At 40.9% G+C, this 25,070-nt stretch overlaps 1 protein-coding gene and 2 long non-coding RNA genes across 8 annotated transcripts in view; 1 reads left to right on the forward strand and 2 right to left on the reverse strand.

Moving 5' to 3' along the window:
• The window catches only part of nrxn2a (neurexin 2a), a 362,195-nt gene that overhangs the window by 97,871 nt on the left and 239,254 nt on the right, over positions 1-25,070 (forward strand). For 3 of the 6 annotated variants that reach the window (XM_079586617.1, XM_079586622.1, XM_079586619.1), the window contains exon 6: positions 12,788-12,802. The exons of the other annotated variants lie outside the window; for them this stretch is intronic. In XM_079586617.1, coding sequence (XP_079442743.1) covers positions 12,788-12,802 — 15 coding nt within the window. The remainder of the gene's footprint in view (positions 1-12,787; positions 12,803-25,070) is intronic. 6 annotated transcript variants of the gene reach the window in all.
• LOC306984895 overlaps positions 1-25,070 on the reverse strand; it is a 91,532-nt gene that overhangs the window by 60,884 nt on the left and 5,578 nt on the right. The window lies entirely within an intron of this gene.
• LOC306984896 lies at positions 15,388-16,508 on the reverse strand. The gene is made up of 2 exons (XR_013794682.1): positions 16,105-16,508; positions 15,388-15,704 (listed from the first exon to the last, which is right to left on the reverse strand). It is a non-coding gene; the product is annotated as an uncharacterized lncRNA (long non-coding RNA).

The following is a 25,070-nucleotide window of genomic DNA, read 5'->3' on the forward strand; positions in this document are numbered from 1 at the left end:
CCAAACATTCAGGAGCGCAGAAATGTATTGTCAACACTGTTCTGTGATTTATCAATGAAATAGCTTAGAAACTGAAAAGTTCTTGCATATATAGTAACTAAAACCCACATCTTCTCTATTTGTAGAGAGAGGGTGCCAGGTAGAATTGATTCAGAAACAATGGCTCTCTCACTGCATTCATATAAATGTAATCTTTGCCATCTGTATCAGATTTTGAACGAGCAGAAATCTGTGAGAAACCTAACGACCCAAAGACAAAATAACTCCTAAAAATAAGCTGTTATGTAGGAGCAATAGCCTTGTGGGCAACACTGTGTCATATGCCGTATTGTGCACAAGGCAACCCGTGTTCGAGTCTCAGCTCGAGGTTCAGTCTTATTTGTTCATTAATAACATCATCAGTGACTAGTCGAGGTTGACTAGGTTTTAATCACATAAATGTCGACAGAGAAAATTACAAGCAATAGGACAAATAAACACAGTGGAACAAATAAGACACCAATTAAATTGTGGTTTAGGTTTTTCAGGTGGATCTAGACTATAAAGTAAAATAGTTTTATTAGGCTGCTGTCACTTGAAGACCTAAACCACAGATCAAAATTACACATCAGTTTTTTTTATATATAATAATGGTAGTTAAGTCCGTTCATGATCATCAGATTAAAGTCCCTAAAAAAGGCAATTTCTAAAAAAATATTCTAAACACATTGTAATATGTTTTAGCAATACATTTCTAACATTTATAAAGACTGTGAACTGAAGTACTGAATTGTGGAGTTAGACCGTTAAACAGTTTTTCACCATTGCTGTGTTCCGTATTTTTTTGGGCGGGGCAAAAACGGGGGCTCGATGACGCACTGGAGCGTCTCCGGTTACTTTCGTAACCTCGGTTCCCTGAAAGGCAAGGAACGAGACATTACGGATGTCGTATATGGGAACTCCTCTCCTCCTTCACTTCCGCTGAAATCTTATAGGCTAACGCCAGCAAAGCTGGCCAATTGACGCAAATATGCAAATACTGAAACACCGTTGCAGTTATAATGCAAGTGCAGCGTCAATTACATCAGAATCGAACAAACGCTAAAATCAATAGCGAACACGGCGGCGAGCGTAATGTCTCGTTCCTTGCCTTTCAGGGAACCGAGGTTACGAAAGTAACCGGAGACGTTCCCTATCAAGGCTACGGAACTTCGACATTACGGATGTCGTATATGGGAACTGTATAAAATCCCGCCGTGGCAGCATAGCGACCACTACAACAGAACAACAGAACCCAATACCAAGACCGCCCGCCCAGTAAGCGAGCATCTGATAGGCCGAGATTGACCAATAGTGAACCTCAAACCTCTGATTGGTCCAAAGAGACCAATCACAAGCTCACAAAATACTGCCAGAATTTGCATATCCCGAGCAGTTTTAACTAGGGGAAGTTTGCACTGTCGAGCAACAGGGCAACAACAACAGCAATAGAATCAACGCATAGCGGTGACAACTGCAAAACACACACAATAGCACATAGAACAACTCATGAGCAAGCGCAGTGCAGCTCACACATGCTATATAAAATCAACTCACCGAAAGCATCCGAGACGCTACAGAGGGTAAAAATCCAACTTATAAAACCTGGCAAACGTGTTCTGAGAAGACCAGCCAGCTGCAAGACATAAATCCTGAATAGACATACCCTTAGTCCAGGCCCATGAGGAAGCGACCGCCCTGGTCGAATGGGCTTTCACGTAAAGGGGGCATTCCTGCCCCAGGCGATCATAAGCCAAAAACAATAGCGTCCGCAATCCAGTGAGCAAGCCTCTGTGTAGAGACCCCCCGTCCTTTGTTGCACCCACCAAAGCACACAAACAGCTGGTCGGATTGTCGAAAAGCGGCCGAGCGAGAAATGTATTCCCGGAGCGCTCTGACTGGGCAAATAGCACTTTGAGCATCCGAACCCTAAGAGGTTGATGGCTCCGCGGACAGGGCAGGCAGAGAAACGATCTGCGCTCTGAACGGGGTATCGAGCGACTTAGGAACGTAACCCGGCCTCGGTCTGAGAGTTACATTACAGTTTCCCGGTCCAAAGCGAATACAATCTTCACTTACAGAGAAAGCTTGTAAATCCCAAACCCGCTTCGCCGAAGCGAGAGCGAGAAGCAGCGCCGTTAGTCGATAGCTCTTTAATGGTAATCGAGGCTAAGGGCTCGAAAGGCGGTCGTGACAAAGCCTCCAAGACCAAAGCTAAATCCCACGGCGGCACCGAAGGCGGCCGTGCAGGGCATAATCTCCTAGCTCCCTTGAGGAACCGTGTCACCGACGCATGTCTACCGATAGACTGTCCGTCAACATGGGGGTGAAAACGCGGCAATAGCGGCCACATATACCTTCAGAGTGGATGGTAGGCTCCCTTCGTCCATCCTGAACTGAAGGAATCGTAGAATATCCGACACAGAACAGTTCGCTGGGTCTATTCCGATATCCTGACACCATTCTGAGAACACACCCCACTTCAGAGCATACAGGCGCCTGGTGGACGGAGCTCGCGCCTCCGCGATGGTATTCAAAACTCGCGAGTGCAGCGCGTCCCGTCCGCTCAGCGACCTTGCAGCGGCCACACATGGAGGCTCCACAGCCCGGGGCTGGGATGCCAGATCGTTCCGCTCGCCTGGGACAGAAGGTCCTTCCTGAGCGGGATCTCCCATGGCTGTCCTGCTAGTAACTCTACCAAATCCGCGAACCAGGGCTGATTCGGCCAGTTCGGGGCTACCAGAGTCACCGCCGCCTTTTTCTCCCTGATTTTGCACAACACCATGGGCAAAATTTTCACCGGAGGAAAAGCATAGAGACAGACTCTCGGCCATCGCGCAGTCAGCGCGTCCACCTCTGACAATGCGCGTTCTCGCTCGTCGCAAAGAGGTCGACCTCCGCTCCGCCGAAACGATTCCATATCAGCTTAACCATCCCGGGGTGAAGCCTCCACTCCCCATGGGGAATCCCGCTTCTCGAGAGCATATCCGCCCCGCGATTGAGAACACCGGGGATGTGCGCCGCTCTCACCGAGAGGAAAAACCGGTCCGCCCACAGCAGAAGGGATTCCGCCTGCCTGAATAGGGCTCTGGAATGTACACCGCCTTGGCGATTTATGTACGAGACCACGGAAGTGTAGTCGGTCCGATAAGAGATCTGGGTTCCTCCATGGGGCCAGGGCGCGGGCGCATCCGCGGGTGGCCATAATGCGCTTGCGGCCATAATACCACGCACTCGGGGGGACGCGCGCAAACCTCAGGAATCATCTGTGACGCTTCACTATCTGGATAAGAAAGTAAGCGTCCTTTAAATCCACCGAAGCGAACCAATCCCCGGGGCGAGTTTGCGCCAGGATTTGCTTCAGTGTAGTCATCCTGAAGGCGCGCTTGTGAAGCGCTCTGTTGACAGGTCTCAGATCCAGAATGGGGTGGCCCTTCTTCGGCACAAAGTAGCGGCTGTAGAACCCGCTCTCCTGCTCGCTCGGGGGAACTGGATCTATAGCCTTCTTTCGAGCAAGCTGCCCACTTCTTGCCTCAGCACATGAGCGGTTTGGGGCAAAGTTAATGACTGAATTACGCCGCGGAAGCGGGGTGGTCTGCATTTGAACTGAAGTGTGTACCCGCGCCGAATTATATTCAACACCCACGGCGAAATTCCCGGAATAGCCTCCCACGCTGCCTGAAAACGACTGAGCGTGGGCTGATCTAAACCTGCGGTCATCGCCGCTATGTGAGTGCTGGGAATAGTTATTGACCGTGACTCTGCGCTGCTCGAAGGCAGGGCGGGAACACAGTGTTTGGTGCAAGAGGAGAAAAAAAGCTCTGTTTGTGAAGTATTGATTTGCTTTATTTCTGAAACATTGACAACATTCACAACACAACTGCACGCGTCGCTCGCAGAACGCTGAGGGACCAAGTGCAATAGAGCGCGCCGCTCGGACGCGGGGCCGACCTGGCGCTCTTCTCTTGCCCGAGCGGTCAGGACGACTGATTGGGCCTCGCAGGGGACGCGGTGGGGTTTCTGCGCGGGCTCCTCTGCCTCTTGCTACCCTGCCACTGGCCGCTACGGCCTCTACGGGCATCCGGTCTCGGGCGGGGCGCTGTCTGTTGTCTGGCCGCAGCCTGGGGTTGGTGGCCCGAAGCTGAAGACGAACGAGAGCGAGGCTGCTGCGGCGGCGGCGGCGCCCTCCGAGGAATCACGTGGCTCATAGCCTTCGCCTTCTTCTGCGTCTCGGAGTAACGATCGGTGACCTTCTCCACGGCGTCTCCGAACAGGCCTGCAGGGGAGATCGGTGCATTCAGCAGCGTCTTCCTGTCGGCCTCCTGCACGTCCGACAGGGTGAGCCACAGGTGTCTGTGGAGGACCACCAGGAAACCCATCGAACGGCCAATCGCCTGAGCCGAGCGCTTCGTGGCCAGGAGCGCGAGGTCCGTGGCTGAACGGAGATCCCGGATGGCGTCAGCGTCAATAGAGGCGGCGTCATCCAGAGACTTCAGCTGTTTAGCCTGCAGCACTTGGAGAACGGCCATGGCATGCAGCGCAGATACCGCCTCCCCCGCAGCACCGTAGGCCTTGTTAGCCTGGTGGGCCGTAAATCTGCAGGCTCGGGACGGCAGGCTGCGGTCCGAGCCCAGGGCGGGAGCCGACGGGCAGAGGTGTGCGGCGACGGTCTCCTCGACGGGGGGGATGCGGAGGTAGCCGTGGTCCCCCGCCTCGTCCACGGGGGCAAACATGGCCTGGGTGGAAGTGAGGGTGCGCGCCGATTGCGGGGCCACCCACGGCTTCACCACGTGCTCATGCACGTCAGGGAAAAACGGTGTTCCTCTTTTCGAAGCGGCCTGACGGCGGCTCGATTGGAGGAACCACGTATCCAGTTTGCTCTTCGAAGGTTCATCGGGAGCTTTCCACGAGAGGTCCAGTTCCTCGACGGCCTTCGAGAGGATACGGAAGAGCTCGTCCTGCAGGTCCGTCGGGGTGTCTTGCTCCGCGGCCGCCAGCGGCGCGGCCTGCTCCGTACCCCAGTCGTTCTCGGAGGCTGACAGAGACATGGAGTCGTCTTCCTCGCTCGCCCCGAAGGACACGAAGTCAGCGACCTCGCGAGGGGGTTGAAAGGTGGGGTCGGGGAAGCTCACCGGGGGACGGACCTCGACTCTGCGGTTGGGGGGGCCTACCAGCGGCTCGGTGGCGGCGGCAGGCCCAATCCCCGCTGCTGCGTGAGCTTCCTCCCTCCTGGCTTTGAGGGCTCGAAGAGACATGTCCGCGCAGAGGTCGCAGGACCCTCCATCCTTGAGGGCGGACTCAGCATGGGCCAGCCCCATGCACGCGACGCAAAACAGGTGCGTGTCGGGGGGGGCGATGGGGCCCGAGCACAGGTTGCAAGTAGTTGCCATCGGATGCGGGAGACAGTGCAAGTATCTCCGGTGCAACTTCAACGACGGCGAATAATCCAAGAGTTGTAGTATCAGCTTTCTAGCACACGATTTGAGCGTGAAGAGAGAGATTCTGATGTAATTGACGCTGCACTTGCATTATAACTGCAACGGTGTTTCAGTATTTGCATATTTGCGTCAATTGGCCAGCTTTGCTGGCGTTAGCCTATAAGATTTCAGCGGAAGTGAAGGAGGAGAGGAGTTCCCATATACGACATCCGTAATGTCGAAGTTCCGTAGCCTTGATAGGGAACTCCTGACGCTGGCCCCTCCCCTAACAATAGAGCACATTCACATCAGTTTGCGAGTTACTGTCAGTACTAAGTTACTACAGCTGACAGTTTGCTAGCTAGCTATGCCTTCGTCACGGAAATGCGTACTACCTGGATGCGATCACGTACAAAACAGATCGGTGCCCTTATTTAAATTTCCGAGAAATGATCACATCAAGAAGAGGTGGATTCATTTTGTGAAGAGCCACCTTGATGGAGAGCTGAGGATCGCCGCCAAACCCTGCCTCTGTAGTGATCATTTTACACGGGATAGATTTATAAACTTTCGTCGGAGACAACTGGGATTCACTGATAATCCGCTGTTACTGGTGAATGTGGCCGAACCGACTATCTCCCGCCTCGGCCTTCATCCTCCCGTCGCGCCGACAACTGGTGCCATCATCGGCAGTGCGTGCCCACCAATGAGTGTAAGTTGCCTTGTTGTGTGCTTATTATGTTATAATTATAGTAGGCAGTCCACAGAAGAGCCGTTAAATATGAGAGTTGCGACCATAGACACACTGTGATCTCCCCGCCACGCGGTCACGTGATTTGTGTAGATCTGATGGGATTTATGGCTCTTTGAGGGGATCCGGATCTTGGCGATCCGTTCCTTTCAAAGAGCCGTTCAAAAGAATGGCTCTTTTGAAAATATTTAACGTTAGTCAAGTTTTAAGAAGCCAGCTTGGGGGCATCTCAGTTTATCCTGGAAATAATCACTGGGAGGAATGATGAGGTGAGATTTGTAGTCAAATAATTAACTCAGATATCACACACCAATTATCTCAGTTTGAATTATTCTGAAATATTGATTATTACCTCATTTGTCATGTGTGGACTATATTCCATAGGGTTGCACAAATTCCCTCTGCTTAGAAAGTGACATCACTATTTTGGATTTACCTTTAGTAGCCTACAAAGTGTGTGTATGTGTAAAGCTATGTTGACTTATGTTATTCATACAATACCTACTCACAAATAAACATCAAAAACAAAGCCGGCTGCAATGAATGGGCTTTATGCACAGCTGCACTACTTCCTGAACTTCAGGCAGCTCCTTTGTTTCCTGTCTGCCATTATTGGACAAACTGATTAATCCAGGTGTGCCTGACCAATAACAATAATCAGACACACCAGGATTAATCAGTTTGGGCAATAATGGCAGACAGGTAACAAAGGAGCTGCCTGAAATTCAGGAAGTAGTGCAGCTGTGCATAAAGCCAATTTCTGTGCAAAACAGCTTTTACTACAAACACTTCCACACAAGAACATTATCACACAAAGAACATTTTGATAAAAAACAAAAAATATTTAAAGTTTTAAATATATACTGTAGATAAAATTAGAATAAATAAAATGGAAATGTCTACATAGTCCACTATTACTACTGTAAACTTTGCAAATAGGACATCAGCCCCTTCAAGTCTTAAATGAACAATAACAAAGTGGGCTGCAATGAATGTCTGTGCAAAACAGCTTTTAGTGAAACATTTCTATACAAGAACAGTACCACAAAAGAACATTTTGATAGATAACAAAAAATATTTAAAGTATTAGACATATACTGTAGATAAAATTAGAATAATTAAAATGGAAATGTCTACGTACAGTCCACTATTACTACTACGTGAAGGATGCATGCCCAACTATCATGCTGTTATTAGGCAGTAGCACCCCTGCGCTGGATGCGCCACTCCCCCTATAACTGAGGAGCTCATTTGTGTGCATCTGTGTGAAACACGCATAGGAAAAAAAGAACGACAGAAAGAACGGCTCCCCTCCAGCCGCGACTCGGCTCCCATCGTTCATGTTTATGAGCCGTTCAAAAGAATCTGTTTGTTCGTGAACGTCACAACTCTATTCAATAGTTCCAAACAAATCCGCGTTGCCAATGATTACAGCAATTATCGGTAAATATTGACGCATAATGTACATTGATTATTACGTTGACACTTAAATTGCTTGCATATAATAGCATTTTTTTCTGGGGAGTAGCAGAAACACAGCATTAATACGTTTTTGTGTTTAATTTTGGTAGGAAATGGGGTGCTAGCCGTAGAATACATTTACAGCAACGACCATTTGCTGCAAATTTCTGTAATGGAGAGACGGCATTAACGTTAACAGTGTGGTCAGGTGAAATGAAAATGGGAGTTACACACACGTCTATGTATATAATAACTGTGTACACACACACACACACACACACACACACACACACACACACACACACACACACACACACACACACACACACACACACGCATATATACTTACATACATTATGATAATTTAAAATAACTATTTTCTATTTTAATATTTTCAAATGTTCAAATGTCATTCCTGTGATCAAAGCTGAATTTTTAGCATCATTACTCCAGTCTTCAGTGTCACATGATCCTTCAGAAATCATTCTAATATGATGATTTGATGCTCAAGAAACATTTATTATCAATGTTGAAAACAGTTGTGTACAATTTTTTTCAGGATTCTTTGATGAATAGAAAGTTCTAAAGAACAGCTTTAATCTGAAATAGAAGCTTTTGTAACATTATGAATGTCTTTACTGTAACTTTTGATCAATTTAATTAATTTAATTGGTCAACAGTAAAAAATATGCAAGGCAACCAATTGCATTCAACAAAACATTTAATTATATAATATATCTAGGGAGAGGGTAGGTAAGGTTTCCTTGAATGTTCTGTCTTCAAAGAAACTTGTTCGACTTCCTACAGGGAGAGAAAGATGGCAGAAAGCAGGCCAGAAAAGGAATACAAGTGTTCACAATAAAGCCATTGCATTCTTCCACCGAAGCTGTAGGACGATCTGGAGACCTGGTGGTAAATCGAGAATCAGTCAAATGCTTATCCATACATTGATAACAAAAGCATTCAAACACCACGCTATAAGTAGGGGTGGTAAAGAAAGAGCAAACGGTGTTAAAGTTCATACATTCAAGGACAGATGTACATTGAAAGCCTATGTTTCCTAAACATTTTCATGAGGTTGACATTACAGAAGTGAGAGAACACACCTACAGTTAGGTCCATATCTATTTGGACATGTCATGATTTGTTATTTTGGCTCTCTGTTCTCCTGTATCATTTGAAATTAATTGAGAACAAATATATATATATATAACAATTTGAATAACAATAGTGGTTTATATATATATATATATATATATATATATATATATATATATATATATATATATATATATATATATATATATAGAAGCTGGATGATTATTTTGCTCATACAACAAATTATGAAAATTAGGGAAAATATCATTTTATATTGTTATTGCATTATGATACTGTATATACAAAGATCAGCCATAAATTCTGCTTTTCTATAATGTTCAGGATTTTTTATACTGTCATAGAGGTGTAAATTAATTTACTCTTTTTAGCATTGAGGTCTTATTTGTGGGGGTGCTGCTGTACTTATTTGCTTTATATCCAGATGTATTTCTAATATTCTGACCACCTCATGTATGTAAATAAGGTTGGCCTAAAAAACTCTGAATACAATGTAGTGCAACATCACATTTAACTATGACCTCAGTATTAAATTTACACATTTCTGACTGTAGCTAACGTTAGTGAAGTGTTGGTCACGTAAGCTAACTGCAATTAACTATTATCTTCCAATAAACATAAGTTAAATAAACTTTAGTTAAAGCTACATAAATTACAACTACTGACTAAATTCATGAGAGGACGGCTAATGCGTTGAAATGTCAAAAATAAAGTAATTTCGTCAACTAACCAGCGAACGTACTATGGAAACACTGAAAATGAATGGGGTTCAGTGCTGGAACTATCAGTGTTTGGAACTATCGGCTGCTCCACGACACGCGTTACTTCCGCATTCCAAAGATCCCATGGGAGTGTCGTAACTTTTTTTCAACGGCTCTGGTCCACAGTAACTCCACAGTTGAGTGTGGCGACTGCAGCTTTCCTGTGAGTGGGCGTGGTTTCAGCGCAGCCAGCGGACACGCCCCCAGCGTTTGAGAGCTGAGACTACTGCTCATTTTTTCAATATTTTGATAGCTTATTTTATGTACTTGCTGACTTTTTTTATTATTCAAATTTGGCTGGGTGGCTAATAACAAATTTTTATGTGGTGTGACAAACTCAGAACACGTATTTAATTTTGACTTTACAGGGACTTTAACTGGCATGAAATCATGGATCTTGTATGTTGGTGGAGAGATTGTTTCCTTTTGAAAGGGAACTTGCACTGCGTCCCCAATCGGGCGCTATGGGGAATGCCTCCCGCGTGTCCAGTGTGTGAAGCATTAGTCTAAAAACGACAATGAACTTGACATTGGCAGCCTATGACGTCACCACTGGCGTGACCGTGAGTATAAAAGAGCACCTGTGAAATACGTCATCCTCTTTCTTGTCTTCCGCGATCAGTCGATCCATGGCAGCCATGGTGGCTATGCAGAGACATCTCTGGGTAAACCTGGCCCGACATCAGGGAGAAGATGATAAACTTTATCCTCGATGCACTGGTTTCACCTTTCTAGCTTTTTGGCACATCCGTCGAGACTGTGGTCAGTAAGGTTCAGGAAGAGAAGGCGCACTCCGCGGCTTTTAGACCCTTATACTGCTCCGGTCCAGGTCTACACCTCATGCCACGAAGGGGGCTGGCCCGTCCCAATCTGAGGATTATGTGTAACTTTTTTTTAATTGATGCACAAGAGTTAACAAAGGCTATTGCTTTTAGTTCATGTTAGTTAATACATTAACAAATGAAACCTTATTGTAAAGTGTTATCAAAAATCTATTGCCTAACAAAAAGTTTAAATAAAATACCTAAATAATGCAAACAAGTCATTGGATAACATTGGACTGCATATAAAGAAACAAAATGCATGTGCCATGGATAAATAAAATGGAATCGCCTTCGCACGGACAATAAGGACATTTTTTTTAATCAAACCATATTGTTGATGTAAATGATACGATCAATGTTTTTGATACAAATTTAAATGTTTTAATATTACAGTAATAGTAAACCTCTTTAATATTAGGCCTACTGTTTCAAATTACATTGAGTCTTAGTTACTGCTTTTTATGAAGCGTGTTATGCCCTCTCACTATGAGTAGCATTTTTGCTCAGGTTTTTGCTTCCTCAGAGCTCATGCTCTTATAGTGCCATCAGGTAGTTATGCTCTCTGTTAACCTCCCTGACTTTACTTTATGGAAGTATTTTTGGGGCATCCACTTCCTAGAGCTCCGCTCCGATAGCGTCATCAAGTAGTTGACTTCATAAGCCTCATTGGTAAGCTGCTCTGGGTGTAGGACGTTGCTAGGCCTCTCACTTTAAAGAGTTGTCATGAGTTGTCATCTGCAGAGCTCCTCCACACAGAGATGTGGAGTTGTCAGGCTTTTGAGCCTCCTTGGCCACTGCTTTTAGGACCAAGGGCCTCCTCTCGCTATAGATAATTATTTTTTCAACTGCATATGGTTTGAGTTGATTAGGCTCCATCAAACCTTATCTAGAAGCTGTTTTTGGACTCTGTGAGCCTCCTTAGCTGTTGCTTAGGTCTGGAGTGTTTTTTTGCCTTCAAGATGCTGCTTCCCTTTGCCATGCTTCCGGTATTCCTGCACACATCTCTTTCAGACAAGAAGTGGATTACGCATTTCACAGGTGAACAAACAAAAAAAAAACATTACTGGGGTGCATCTTGAGACAAAACAACTATTTTAAGATAAGCAGTGCTAGTCTTTTTTGGGACTAGCTTACGTCTGTAAAACTGGGCGGGAAATTTATTTTTTACCATTTTAATAGGTTTTGACATATTTAAAAAAAACATTATGAAGCACAGAACAGTCATGAAACCATAAAAGGATAAACTATTACACACCAAGAAATATTTTTTTGTTTTGGCAAACCAAAATTTTATTTGAGTGCGTAACAAAACATAAAACGCATGACAACATCATAATGTGTTGAATTGATCATCCCTGACCTGACACTCTTGTCCTCAGTTCGACTTTTCAGTTGAAATCTACCATCGTCGACCCTTGTCTGAAATCTGAATGCATGTTAGTGTGGTTGTAATGTTCATTTGTTACCCAAATAGCTTTTACAAAAATGATATTGAGATAACATTTTAAAACAAACTTACAAAACCATTGTTGGAGAGAAAACACAATAGTACAATTAAACTTTAGTCTCCACTTCTCTTGGTTTACCAATTAAAACCAAATGTACTACTTGCCATAAAAGGTTGTAATGGGATCAATGTTTGTTTTGATTTCACAAAATCAGACTTGTGCAACTATTTTTGTTTTTGTCATTTTGTATGTTTCCTTTTGGCTGAGTTATTTTGATGTTCTGGTTGATATCATTTATGATCACAGTGCACTAGAGGGTACATTATTTTAGACAGACTTTTCCTCTGAATTTTATAAAATATTGGTTATACACTTTTTGATTAAGACCTAAAGCAGATGTTTTTTGTTTTGTTTTTGGACTGTGAGGTTTCCTGGAGCCGCCTGCACCCCTTAATACTAGCACTCAGAATTTAATTAATTTCCTCAGAATTAGAACTGTGAAAATATTGTGCTTTTGTATTCATAGTTTGCAAACAGAACAAAATTATTTCAATGTGAGTAATGTGCTATGCAAATAAGAACTTATACATTTACAGTATATTACAGTTTTGCCCAATGACAGAATGCCTACAGTATATGCTTTTCTTCGTTTTTGCCGTGATTAATAGGACTTTTGATTTAATTTCCTTAATTTGAACTCAATCCATTTATTTTCCTTTGTGCTCTCCCCATAACAGTTCAGATTTTCTCTCTCCTCATTTTAAGATTCCATTTTTCATATTCTCGTGCAAATCAGTGTGCAAGCCAGTTCAAATATGTCTCGATTGGATCCATTGCGTGTCTTGAGATATCAGCAATTTTACTTTCTGTAAGGACCAAAAATGTAACTACATAAGGGAATGAGCTGAGCTTCCGTTTTCTGCATCTATAATCTTTTAACCAAGTTACGGAATGGTGCCTCTGACTTTGTACTTTTGACTTTTTTTCGCAGGTGATCTGGAATCAGGTAAGAATCCTTTTCTTCCTCTCAATTTTCATAATACATACTCATCCATCATCCCATGAGAGAGCACATGGCTGCTGAAAGCTTTTTGATATGCACATTCTCTCTTCATAGTCACAGGGGCCTAGATGTGGTTTTCAGCATGTATCCGTTCAAGATACGAGCAAGTTTCACAAGCAATTTTGATTTGAGGCAGTAAGAAACATGTGGCCTACCATTAACATTTGGACTATCTTTTGCCTTTTCTTTTTAGCTGCAGCTGGTTTTTGTGGAAACGGGGACTGCTTGGTCGCTCACACGAATTGAATCGTAATGTCCTGAGCGCGGGTTGGCTTTATTTGTCTATTACATCAGAACAGACAGCTAGAGTGGCCAGGAAGCTTTGAAGTGCTGTGAAAGCTTTTATAAATTTGAACGCTCTTACACACGTTACCATTTAGACAAAAAAAATTGTATTTGAGGTGATTGACACACATGTCGGATTTTCACATCTGTGCTTTTCCACGCTGAAATAACCACATTTACCATCCTAGGCAAATATTCCAGAGAAATTCGTCATGCTTTATTTCGGGAGCTTAGTCATATTCCTGCACACGGCTCCCGTTTAATTAGAGAACTGTATCACACATCTGAACTCACCATATCCTCCCCGCCAGGTGACTCAAGATGAAAGACGAACCACTTTATAAAATAACATTTTCAGTGATTTGACAGACATTTCCAAGGGATGCATTAGCCATTAGCCACAGCAGTTAAGCACACACACTCCACTTTACACTGTCAGCGCAAGCTTTGTTATTGAACCCTGTAGTTCTACACTCCGATCAGCTACATTTAAATGTGAGTATATAATTAAAAAAATATATAATAATAATAGTAATTTACACAGTTCAAAAGTTTGACATCAAATAAAAAAATTATAGAAATGAATACTTTTGTTCAGCAAGAATGCATCAAAAGTGACAGAAAACACTTTTAGTAGCAAATCAGCATATCAGAATTATTTATGAATAATCATGTGACACTGAAGACTGGAGTAATGATGCTGAAAATTCAGCTCTGTCACCTCCAGAGTAAATTACATTTGAAATATGATAGAATTAAGTTATTTTAAATTGTAATTATATTTCACAATACTATTGTATTTTTGCGGTATTCTTTATCAAATAAATTAAGTCTTGTTGAGCATAAGATACTACTTTCAAAATCGTGAAAAAATAAAAAAAATTAAAGAACCCAACTTTTGAAAAGATGTGTGGTGTTGGCGGTAATTAGGCTAATTATCTTATTCCAGGCTTTTGACTGATGCCCAGGAGTGAATTATGGGTTATAGTGGCTGGTCTGGGTGTTTTGTCCCTTCTTTTTAATAAATATAAACAGAGGTGTCAATGAGTTAGAGTTTGAAGTTCCATGTAAGGAAAAAAAGAAGAAAAAACTGTGCAACAGTGCAAATGGACATTTTAGAAAGGGTTAAAAAAACTGTAAAACAACAAAATAAACTTGTTACTACCAAGAAAGTGTATATACATCGTCCTTCCTCCAGCCTAGGGTGAAGTTAGTGAGTACAAAAACAATGAATTGTTTTTTTCAATATGTAAGGCTTTTTGATAAAGAAAATGCTTTTATTTGAAAATAATATTTATACTGAATATTTTTCATATTTAAATGTGTGTATTGAAAGTATGGTAAACAGTGGTAAAATGTAGCATTGATCACATAAAAAAAACAAAAAAAAACACACACGCACAATTATAGTGAAAACCATGTAGCCTACCAAAATTGTATTAACTGTAGAAGTGAAATCTTTGAAATCTAGTTACTGTCTTACGTTTTACAATCACGTACGGGGGAAGTTTGGTCCCGTCAGTGAGGGACGCAAACATGAGTCACGCGGCTATGCTTTTCTTTTACTGTTTGTGTTTTTTAAGACTGTCTTTTTGTGTTTGCGATCTTCTAATATTACACTCTGACACATACATTTCTTGGGGTATATAGATTTTTTCTCCATTGCTATATTTGGCCAGAAACTATTTGGACAGTTAAGACATTGCAACTCTCTTACACTGCATTCACACGGGACGGATTGACGGAGGACGTGTCTAAAGCTTGGTGTTGACGCTGTTAGTAACGCAACTACTGTTAAACTACTGTAATTAATTCCTCCCTAATCCAACTTAAAAACTTAAGTTCAGTTGCTGCCTTAATGGTGCAATATGTAAGAATGTCCATGTACTGTATTAACCACTTTTTTTATTGCCAATGTTTGAACAGCTTGTAACGGAACTTAAAATACGAGACCTTCCCCGGCATCCTTAGTTGTCTATGAAAGCCTGTAGTGACATTTTTATGTGAAGGACATTAGGGCTGCAACAAACGATTATTTTGATAATCGATTAATCTAACGATTATTGGACCGATTAATCGACTAATCGTCGATTATATTGACGACTAATCAGTAAGCTTGGAATGATTATTCAGCCTTTTCAATAAGTTAAAACATTGAGTTATACATATTCTAATCTTAAAAAAAAAAAATCACTTCAGCTTTTGAAATGGTGTTTTAATGAACTTTAATGAACCTCCAACTAAACAGGTCAACAAAAATAAATCAGCTGCATTGCAGACAAAAATATGTTTGAATGTAAATATCTCTTGGCAGCAGTATTAAGAGCTTTATTTCTAAAACCAAGTGTTCAGTTAGTTTAATGAAAAGCAGTAAGTAACTCGTGTCCTTTCTGCACTGGCTTTTTTGGATTTTCAAATAAGTGCTGAATTAAAATGAAGGAAGGTCAGCATATCAACATGTTCACGTGACAAGCTTGCTCTTTTTTGTGAGCAAATGTTTCCTGCAGCTGAGAAGATCCGTTCTGCTGGAGTGGATGTTGCAGGAATGCAAAGAAAAGATCTTTTTTGCAAAGAAAAAACATTTTATTTTAACTCTCTTAGTGATTAAACTGTTGTTTAGTCATCATCTTTACTGGGTGTTTAGTTTGAAATCTAGAAGCAATTCACACTAAGGTAACAGTTTAATTTGTAAACATGTATTTACTAACATGAACTAACTAATATGAGCAGCAATTTGTAACATTATTCATTTTTGTTAACATTTTTGTTCATTATAGTTCATTGTGTTTATATTAATGTAATAGCTAACATATTTACCTAATAGTGTTACAATAATAAAAACAGCCCTGACTCCTAAGCTCGATCAAGCTTTATTCTCTTTTATTAATGGTAGTATTGCATTCTCTAATAAAGAGATTTACAACTAGTTAGTTAGCTTCACCTGGAGATTGAACACTCACCTCTCACCGGCTCCTTTTGATCCGGGATGCTTTCTCTTAAGTGCTCCAACATATGTTGTGCTCCCGTGAAACGCAAGCTCAGCCTTGCATGTATTGCACATGACAGCATTTTTAGTTGGCAGTTTTGTGAAACTTTCCCACACCTTACTGGTCCGAACTCGTTTACACTCCGCCATAATTCGCCGTTTATTTACTGTCTATGTAATTCGCGCTGTTTTTTCTTCTACCGCAAAAGCATTTAACGGCTGCATTACACTCTAGCGCTACAGCGTCGTAGCGGTCAAAATGCGATATTGCAGGCCCATACATTGGTCACGTGAGATCAGACGACTACTCGACAACAAAGATATTTGTCGACAATTTTTTATTGTCGACGTTGTCGACAATGTCGACTAATCGTTGCAGCCCTAAAGGACATAATTGGACATTTTGCTTGGAAAATCAAAAAGATGTGATTATTACACGCACTCCCGAGAGCATCTCTTCCGTTCTATGACACATAGGATTAGTTCAAACTATAGTCTCATATAGTCGGATCTATATAGTCTATTGTCTACCATCATACCAGTATTTCAATTACCTCATCTATCGACATTCGGTCATGAATTGCAGAGCTGAGCTTGTGCAAACATATCCACATCACTATGACCAGATGCTTTCTTAACTACTGCTTTCTCACCATTGTCATTTTTGCGGTTTATTTTATTGAGAGGAAAGCGTGCAACACATATTTACTAGGGGTGTAACGATACACGTATTCGTATTGAACCGTTCGGTACGCATTACAAACCGAATGGTTTGTTGGGCCATTATTCCTGTCGACCAAATTTTTTTATTTCAAATGTAGGCATGTGGCAAGCGTGCTTATAATGTAAGAGACCACAACATTGCCCAACATTTGAATTCGCCTCTGAAGTAATAACATCGCTGCGAGATCTAGTGAGCATTCAAATTTCTCTGTTATTAACGGATCAAACAGCGCTGACATGGAAACCAGGAAGAAACAATTTGCCATGAATGAACTATCCAGTGTCCACAGATCAGCAACATTCACCATGGATTTACTGTAGTAACACTACTAACTGTAACCATGGAAGTTTGGCAGGAATAGTAGGCTACAATGCTATCAAGTAACGTTATGTCGGTTTTATTTCGACATTATGAATAAAATTGCTGCCCTCAAATATTAATCTGAAATAAATAAACCTTTGTTTATAACTACTACAATATTACATTTCCTTTTTTTCAAGGAGCAATGAGCTGTTTTTATTTTATATGCTCCTAAGAAGAGTCACGTATAGCTCCATCATTGCTCAAAGTAAAAAAAAAGATCATACTTTATGACGTCAGTAAAAAAAAAAAAAAAGGACATTTCTCTGGCTTTTCTTTCTTTTTGCTGTATCGAAAACGTACCGAACCGTGAAATGTGTGAAACGTTACACCCCTAATATTTACATTCATCTAAACGTTGCTCTCAGCAGCATGGACGTTAACAGTATATCACTGCAAAGGTATTTCCAACTTCTTTTTACCGTCAAAGTAGCCAGATAAACTTTGCTCTATTTACTGATATGACCAATGTCACACATGCAACTGGCGTATGCAGCAATTTCCTGTGAAAACATCCTACCCGGTCTAAAATAGAAACACTTTTAGCTTATAATAGTGAATAAAGGTAAGATAAAAACATGTTTTGGAAGAAGGATTGATGATGTATCGACTCATTTAAATGTAGTTAATTTTGAACTAAATATTAAAGGTACAATATGTACGATTTTTTAAATAAATTATCCAAAAATCACTTGCACAGTGTGATATATTTCCTGCAGTTTTGTACTTGCAATATCCCAAAAGTTCCCAAAGATTTTTAATTTCAGAGAAATTCCCATTTTAAATAATGACTCGTCCCTGGTTATCGCCTGCCAATGACGTAATATCCGCGTTATCCCTGGTTTCCGCTCGTACTGCCATAGTAACCATGGTGACAGACGTGGGCAACCGTTACGTCTAGTGGCACGCTCACACTGTTGTTGTTTCGTTCAAACATTATGGGCCATGGCGTTTTCGAGATGCCAAGAGCTCCACGTCCACGACTAACTTCGACTTGACAGAGACGCCGCTCTTGCATGTACTTTAGTTTTATGTACATTTGCTCACCTGTCTAATAATCAATGTTATATAACTCAACATGATGCAATGTTAGAATAAGAATGTTATTTTAATGTTGATCTAGCTTACTGCTAGTCTCATACAGCCAACAAATTAACACATAGAATAACATAACTTTCAACACACTCAAATGCAGTTTAGTGTGATGGTGTAGACCAAGTGAAACAGCGCTGCGTTACCTCACAAGTTTCATTCGTCTAATAATTTGATCTGTGCGAGTAGTAATTCTGCACTTGCGGGTAGTTCGGTAGAAAAAATTTCCTTATTCCTTTATATCCGCGGGACTCGCGTGTGGCGCTGATATCTCTCTCATCAGCAATCGCGCCCTGCTTCATACCGCAGTCATGCTAAAAACATCAATGTATTCCATAAACATTATTAGATCCATCAGCACGCCGACAAGTTCCATAATTCCTCTTATGCATCATCAACCTACGCCTATGTTATTGTAAGAGGTTAGCGATCCCTAGCGGTGAAAAAAAACTACATAATTTGTATTTATACTTAAAGCTACAGTAAATACAAATTTTTTTTTTTACTTTTTTTTTTTAAACTTGCCTAGTTGAATCTTGCATAACTTAAATTAAAGTATTGGTCATATTTTTTACAGTGATAGAGGATGCCTTTTTGTGTCTCACCGTATCACTTTTGAAGATCTTGTGTGTGGAATCTCTCGTTTACCTGTTCAGATTATCTGTTGCCCTACCTGTGCATCTCTGTGGCTTCCTCTCTGCTGAAAGGTGGCTTTAGTACGTTTCTTCATCACTTGCAGTCTTTCAGTCTCTGTATAAGAGAGAGACAGAGGTTGGGGCCCCGACAGTAATATGTAATGGGGGAAGGGGGTCTTATCGTCTTTCAGTTGGAGTGGAATAATGAAAAGAGAACTTTGTTTTTAATTAAAGCGGGACCTTTGGGCATGATTAAGGGGCTAGTGATTAATCACCTCTCTGGTCCACTGAAGAGGCTGTGCAGGTCGGGCCCAAAGCCTGTGAATGGGAATGATTTACCCATGAACCCTCCAGAGAGAGACCCGTGTTTAGATTGTGACACAGCGGGACACTTCAATGCTGCTTTACATACGGATATGAACCTGTATAATATTTTTGGAGTGGATTTCCACAATTGAAAGGTCAGCAGTGTAATATGAGTGCGCGTCGAATGCAGTCAGATGCGGCACCGGTGGTGGGAATGGTAATATATCATTTTTAGTTTAGCGGCCAAGCAGAACAGCTGACTCGATTTTAACATCCGTTTTTATGTTCAAGAGTAATATCTTCATTTGAAACTATAAGCCTTACTTGGAGATTTTCAATTATATATCTTAGCAATATTTTTGGGAGTATTTTAGGTTCGGTAAAAGCTCAATCGACCGTGTTTGCGGCATAATGTTGTTTTTCTTCAGAAATTTCCACTTGTCTCCTTTTCTTTAAAAAATAAAAAATCAAGGTTTCATTGAGGGACTTACAATGGAAGTGAATGGGGCCAATATATTAACATTAAAATGCTTACTGTTTAAGTAGTATAGTCAAAGACATAAATATATTAAATGTGTTTGTGTGAAAATATAATTTAAGCTTTTCTATGTGAAATTCTATGTAATTTTACAACTTTTTCTGCAATGACAAGCCCTAAAAAATGACTGCAAAAATGATTTAAATAACAATTCATAGGTGCTTTTAGAAAATTATAAGCTTCACATATCTGCTTTAAATCCTGAAAAAAACTGGCCCATTTTACTTTCATTGTAAGTGCCTCATCATAACCTCAATTTTAGTTTTTTTTTTTCTTCAAATAAAACGTTGGACAAGTCTTTTTTCTTTTGTTTTGTGGTAATCAACACTATGCCATAAATGCTCTAGATTGAGTTTAACTTCTGTTGAACCCTGAATATTCATTTTAGGCCCACTAAAAAAAACACACACACACACACACACACACACACACACACACACACACACACACACACACACACACACACACACACACACACACACACACACACACACACACACACACACACACACACACAGGAAAGATTCACTATCTCACTAATGACCCAGGCCCCAAACTAAGCTAATTCGTAATCCTGAATGTATAATGGCTTTGCAATGAGCTTAAATGAGCATATCATGTCCTTGACGTGGCCTTGGCATTCAGCAGAACAGGAAAAAGAGGAATAGAAGGAATCATGATTTTCATAAGTGCTTATTTTGCAGGCAGCTGCATTTCTCTTTCATCTAGACTCATTTAGTCTTACTTTTTCCCTCTCTCTCTCTTTCTCCTGTCCTTCTCCTATTCGTACATTTGTCAACAACCAGCAAGAAACAGCGGTGCAAAAATTCACGCTTATTTACCATAATCTGATTGTTAAATGGCGGGTATTTGAAGTATGCAGCTGCCCCCCCTCTGTCGGCAAGATCTTATCACAGTATAAATATCACAAAGACACAATCCTTTTACCACTACACACTTATTCACCTGAGACTGTAGGCTCCTTGATTGTGAAGTCATGGGCTGCATACTAAACACAAACTAACGAACGAATACGAGATCCCTCTGCCTTCACCACAGAGGTTTGGTACCCGCAGCTGTTGTTGCTGTGGCGCGTAAACCGTCTGCATTTTTTTTTTAAGGTGAATTAATGCAAGTAAATCTCCGTGCCTCCTTTCCTCCCTGAATCTCATCCGTGTAGAAATCCAAGCCAAAGTTGCTGGCAAGGTCAAGGCTCAGAGCTAGTCCAAGACCTAATCTACAAAGCATACCCATTTCGGATGAGCCGCGCCGTTTCTCCATCCAAGGCAAGGGATCCAGAGGAAGAAAAAGATTTCTCTTTTTCACATGACCTTGGAGGACATTTTTCTTTTTTTGCCTCTATTGTTATAATATTAACCCTCTGATTGCTGATTAAGCGTTTTTGTTATTCTCTAGAGCAGCAGATGGTGGTAGTGACACTGTTATTGGTCGACATTGTTTAGGGTTCTCTGAGAGATCACCTCCTGAAGAGGACATTAATCAATGCAGCCGTAACCAAGCGCTCTGATCTTTTGAAAAGGTCACCTGATTGGCTGCATGCTCGGTGACAATCAGAGTGTCAGATCGGCCAAGAGCGCATTTATTCACTGAGATAAGAGGGCCAATTGCACTGAAACTGTCAGGAAACATCCAGGCCGCATTTCACTCCAAAATCAACAAAACTACAAATTATATGTTGCATAAAAAAAAAGCAGCCTGTTTTTGGACCAAGATTTTTTGTTTTTTGCATGTGACATTTCATGACATTTATTTATTTCAATTTATTATTCTTTTTTCAGTACAGCTGCATTTATCTGTAGCTTTCATGGTTCTGGTAATCCTCTGTTTTTTTGTTGCCAATTACCATATATATATATATATATTAGATTTTTTTTTTTTTTTTTTTAGAAAATTGTATTCTTTAATAAATGTTTGATTTGTTTAAAGAATTTTGAGAGAGTATAGGATCTTTCCCTCATTGTTTAACTATTGTGCAACCCTTTGTATTTACTATTGTAAATTGTGTTTTTTCCTTAAACTAAAATATAACCATCTCCAATATTTCTTCCCACTGAAGAGTAACATTTGTCTACTGCTATAAAGATAATGGTATATATATATATATATATATATATATATATATATATATATATATACACACACACACACACACACACACACACACACACACACACACACACACACACACACACACACACACACACACACACACACACACACACTTTTTGGTTCCTTTTTGAATTTGTTTTAACATATAAAGAGGTTAATCTGTGTAATTTTTAATTGCCCATGGTTCATCACACTCTGAAATTCCTGCTAAAATCTGTTGTGGACTCCACGCACCACATTGTTAAAATGATCACAGCATGAGGGGAGGGGTGGGGTGGTGGGGGAGAACTATGTTTTCATAATGTTGTGAAATTTGTTTCTTTATCCATTTAATGAATAAGTGGTTACCTATCTCGAGACTGTGAGGGAGTCATGATTCACTTCAGACGGGTTCATTGTGTTCGTTATGTAGCCTATTGATTACTGTTAGTGTGGGCAGAGAGTACACTCAACACACCGGCCTCAATCAGGAGCAATATAGATAAATGCTTATTTCCTCTTTCATTTCTCATTACTGAAAGCCTCATACTTTTTTTTTTTTTTTTAATCTTTTTGCAGGGTTTGTGTTTTTAGTGGCTAGGGATTCACTGAAATGTCAGCTATCTATATTTTTCGTCCGAAACTGCTTTCGGTTTGGTTTTGGAGGGCTGAAATTAATGTGAAACGGGTTTTTAATTAGCGCTTCTCCAATGGCATGTTTTGACTTTGCTCAGCGTGTATTTTGTGCACACAACGCGTGGATAAGCTACAACAATTAAACATGTCAGCTGTGTGGACACTAGCTATGGATTGACAATAGTCATTTCTCAATTTTAATTGTTAATCTTAAAACAAATCTTTTTAAAAAGCAGCCTATTTTTACGAATAATTCTGCATGTGACATTTAATGACATTTACCTGTAAGCGTGCCATTCATGTATTTTGAGTTTATTATTATTTTGAGTACAGTTACATTTATCTGTTGCTGTCAGTTTTTGTTGATTGTCTGTTTTATAAAAAAAAAAAATAGAAAGTGGTATTCTTTAAAGGAGTCATGACCTAGTATTACCTTGGATACGCACGCTCTATTATAGTCTTTCAGGCCCTTCCAAAAAAGAAAAGTGGAAAAAAAATAAACACAGAGCTCCTCTGACCCTTATTTCTGAAGGCATTATTGTCTCGCGAGATCTGATGCGATATTTTGGATGTCGTGGACGGTCATTTTAATAATGCAAATGAGGGGTGCGTTGATTGGTGGCAGGAAGGAGGGGGGTTGACACCGAAGGTAACTTCAGCATATCATTTTAAAATGACATCATGGCGCAAGTTGTGAATGAACCCGACCTGGCCGCGACCTACGGGATTCAACCGTATATGCACGAGCCAGACTCTGAACCTGAGCTGGAAAGGGAAGATGTACTGTAGAGTCGATGGAAGGACAAGGACGCCTACATCAAGATGTCTCTGAATGGTAAAGACAATAATTTTGACTGAGGCATACATTATACCTTTTATTTAATGTAGATTACATTAACGGAGATGTAGTCTACTTTTTTTTATCAGCTTACAGTGGTTATTGAGATCAACGTTTGCTATCATGTGGTGTTTTTGCCTTGTTTCACGTTGTGGTTTTTTATACATTCCAATTTTTGAACGATTCCGGCGTAAAATGATTAGCACAGCCACCTAACGTTAAGCCAGTGTGAAGGGTTTTAGGAACCGCGTCATTAAAAATGAATTTAATCCACTGGTCCCTGACAGCTTGGTCCGTTCTTGGGAGAGAAAACACATTGATTCTGGCAGTCAACAACAGAGCAACTCACGTGTGCACTACGTTTCTGCATCTTTCGCGACTGAATATGAGGGGGAGAGGGGCAGGGCGGGCTTCCTGCAGCATAGGTCTGCGGTGTCCATATATGGTATATCCGGCCCCGTCTTGACGTCAAGACGGGGCAGAAACTAAAATCTCGTATTTGAGTGCGCGTGCACGTGGGCTGGTTTACGAACCCAGGGGTAAACAAACGCTTCACTTTTAAATATCGGCTTCCCGGCCAGTGTATAATCGTTAGGCAATCATAACATACATTGATTCTCGTGGAAAAGTGAAAATTACAGGTCATGACTCCTTTAAATGTTTGATTTGTTAAAATAAATGTGAGAGGGTATAGGATATTCCCTATTTTTTTATCTATTGTGCAACTCTTTTCTTCATGATTGTTTCACAGTTAAAATAGTTTTTCCTTCTGTTGATGAATGAACAAAACTCATCTAAACATTTGTGATGTTCCATCCAATAATTGCAAGGAGCTTTGTTTAATATGAAGCAAAGTACCAATTTCGATTTTATTAAGAAACAATTCTGTTAAAAAGTTTATAAAATCTGCCTTGTGTGCGGTTTAATTGTTTGTACAACTCAGTTTTAGCTATTTGAGCACTGATTAAATAAGCTTGATTGATTGATTTATTTTCGGTTTCGGTTTGCATTGCCTTCCTTGTGATTCTAATATTAAGAAAGCATAGATTAGCTTAAAAAAATGTAGGATCTTTAGGATTTTAAATCTGCGGATTAGTCTCGCACTGTTCGCCCCAGGCTTTTCAGAGAGACTGGAAATAAAAAATAATGCAGTGATGACTTTATTGGATTCGACAGCAATGTCGCAAACACACAAGTGTGAGCAATATTTTTAGCATGTGCCACTATTGCTTTGTCTGTTACAGATCATTTGATATTTAGAGTATTTATACTGTAGCTCCGCATTCAAACTGAGGAACTTGTCTTTCCTTTGCTTCGGCATTTATGGGGTTAATACGTGGGATTCCTGGATCTAGAAGAAAGCACGTAGAGAATGCTGCTTTTGTTGTAACCTTGTAACTGTGACGCTTCAATAGAGATTGTAACGCTTCAAAGAGATTGTAAAACTATCCGTATGAATTGAGCGGTTTGGTCCACATTTTATAAAGAGAGAGGAATGCTTTATATGATGAACAGATTGAATTTAGGTGTTTAATAACTTATAAACATTGATCAGTGAACATAAACAGAAGGTCAAACGAACTTGCTTGACACGCGAGACCAAACCTCTTGCGGAAGCGCAAATGTGATGCATACTGTACCACGAGAATGAACCTCATTGGTTCTTGTGGAAGCTCAAAAGTGATGCGTAACACAAAGATGA

This window comes from Phoxinus phoxinus (genome assembly GCF_949152265.1).
Source record: "Phoxinus phoxinus genome assembly, chromosome: 17".
Lineage (NCBI taxonomy): Eukaryota > Metazoa > Chordata > Actinopteri > Cypriniformes > Leuciscidae > Phoxinus > Phoxinus phoxinus.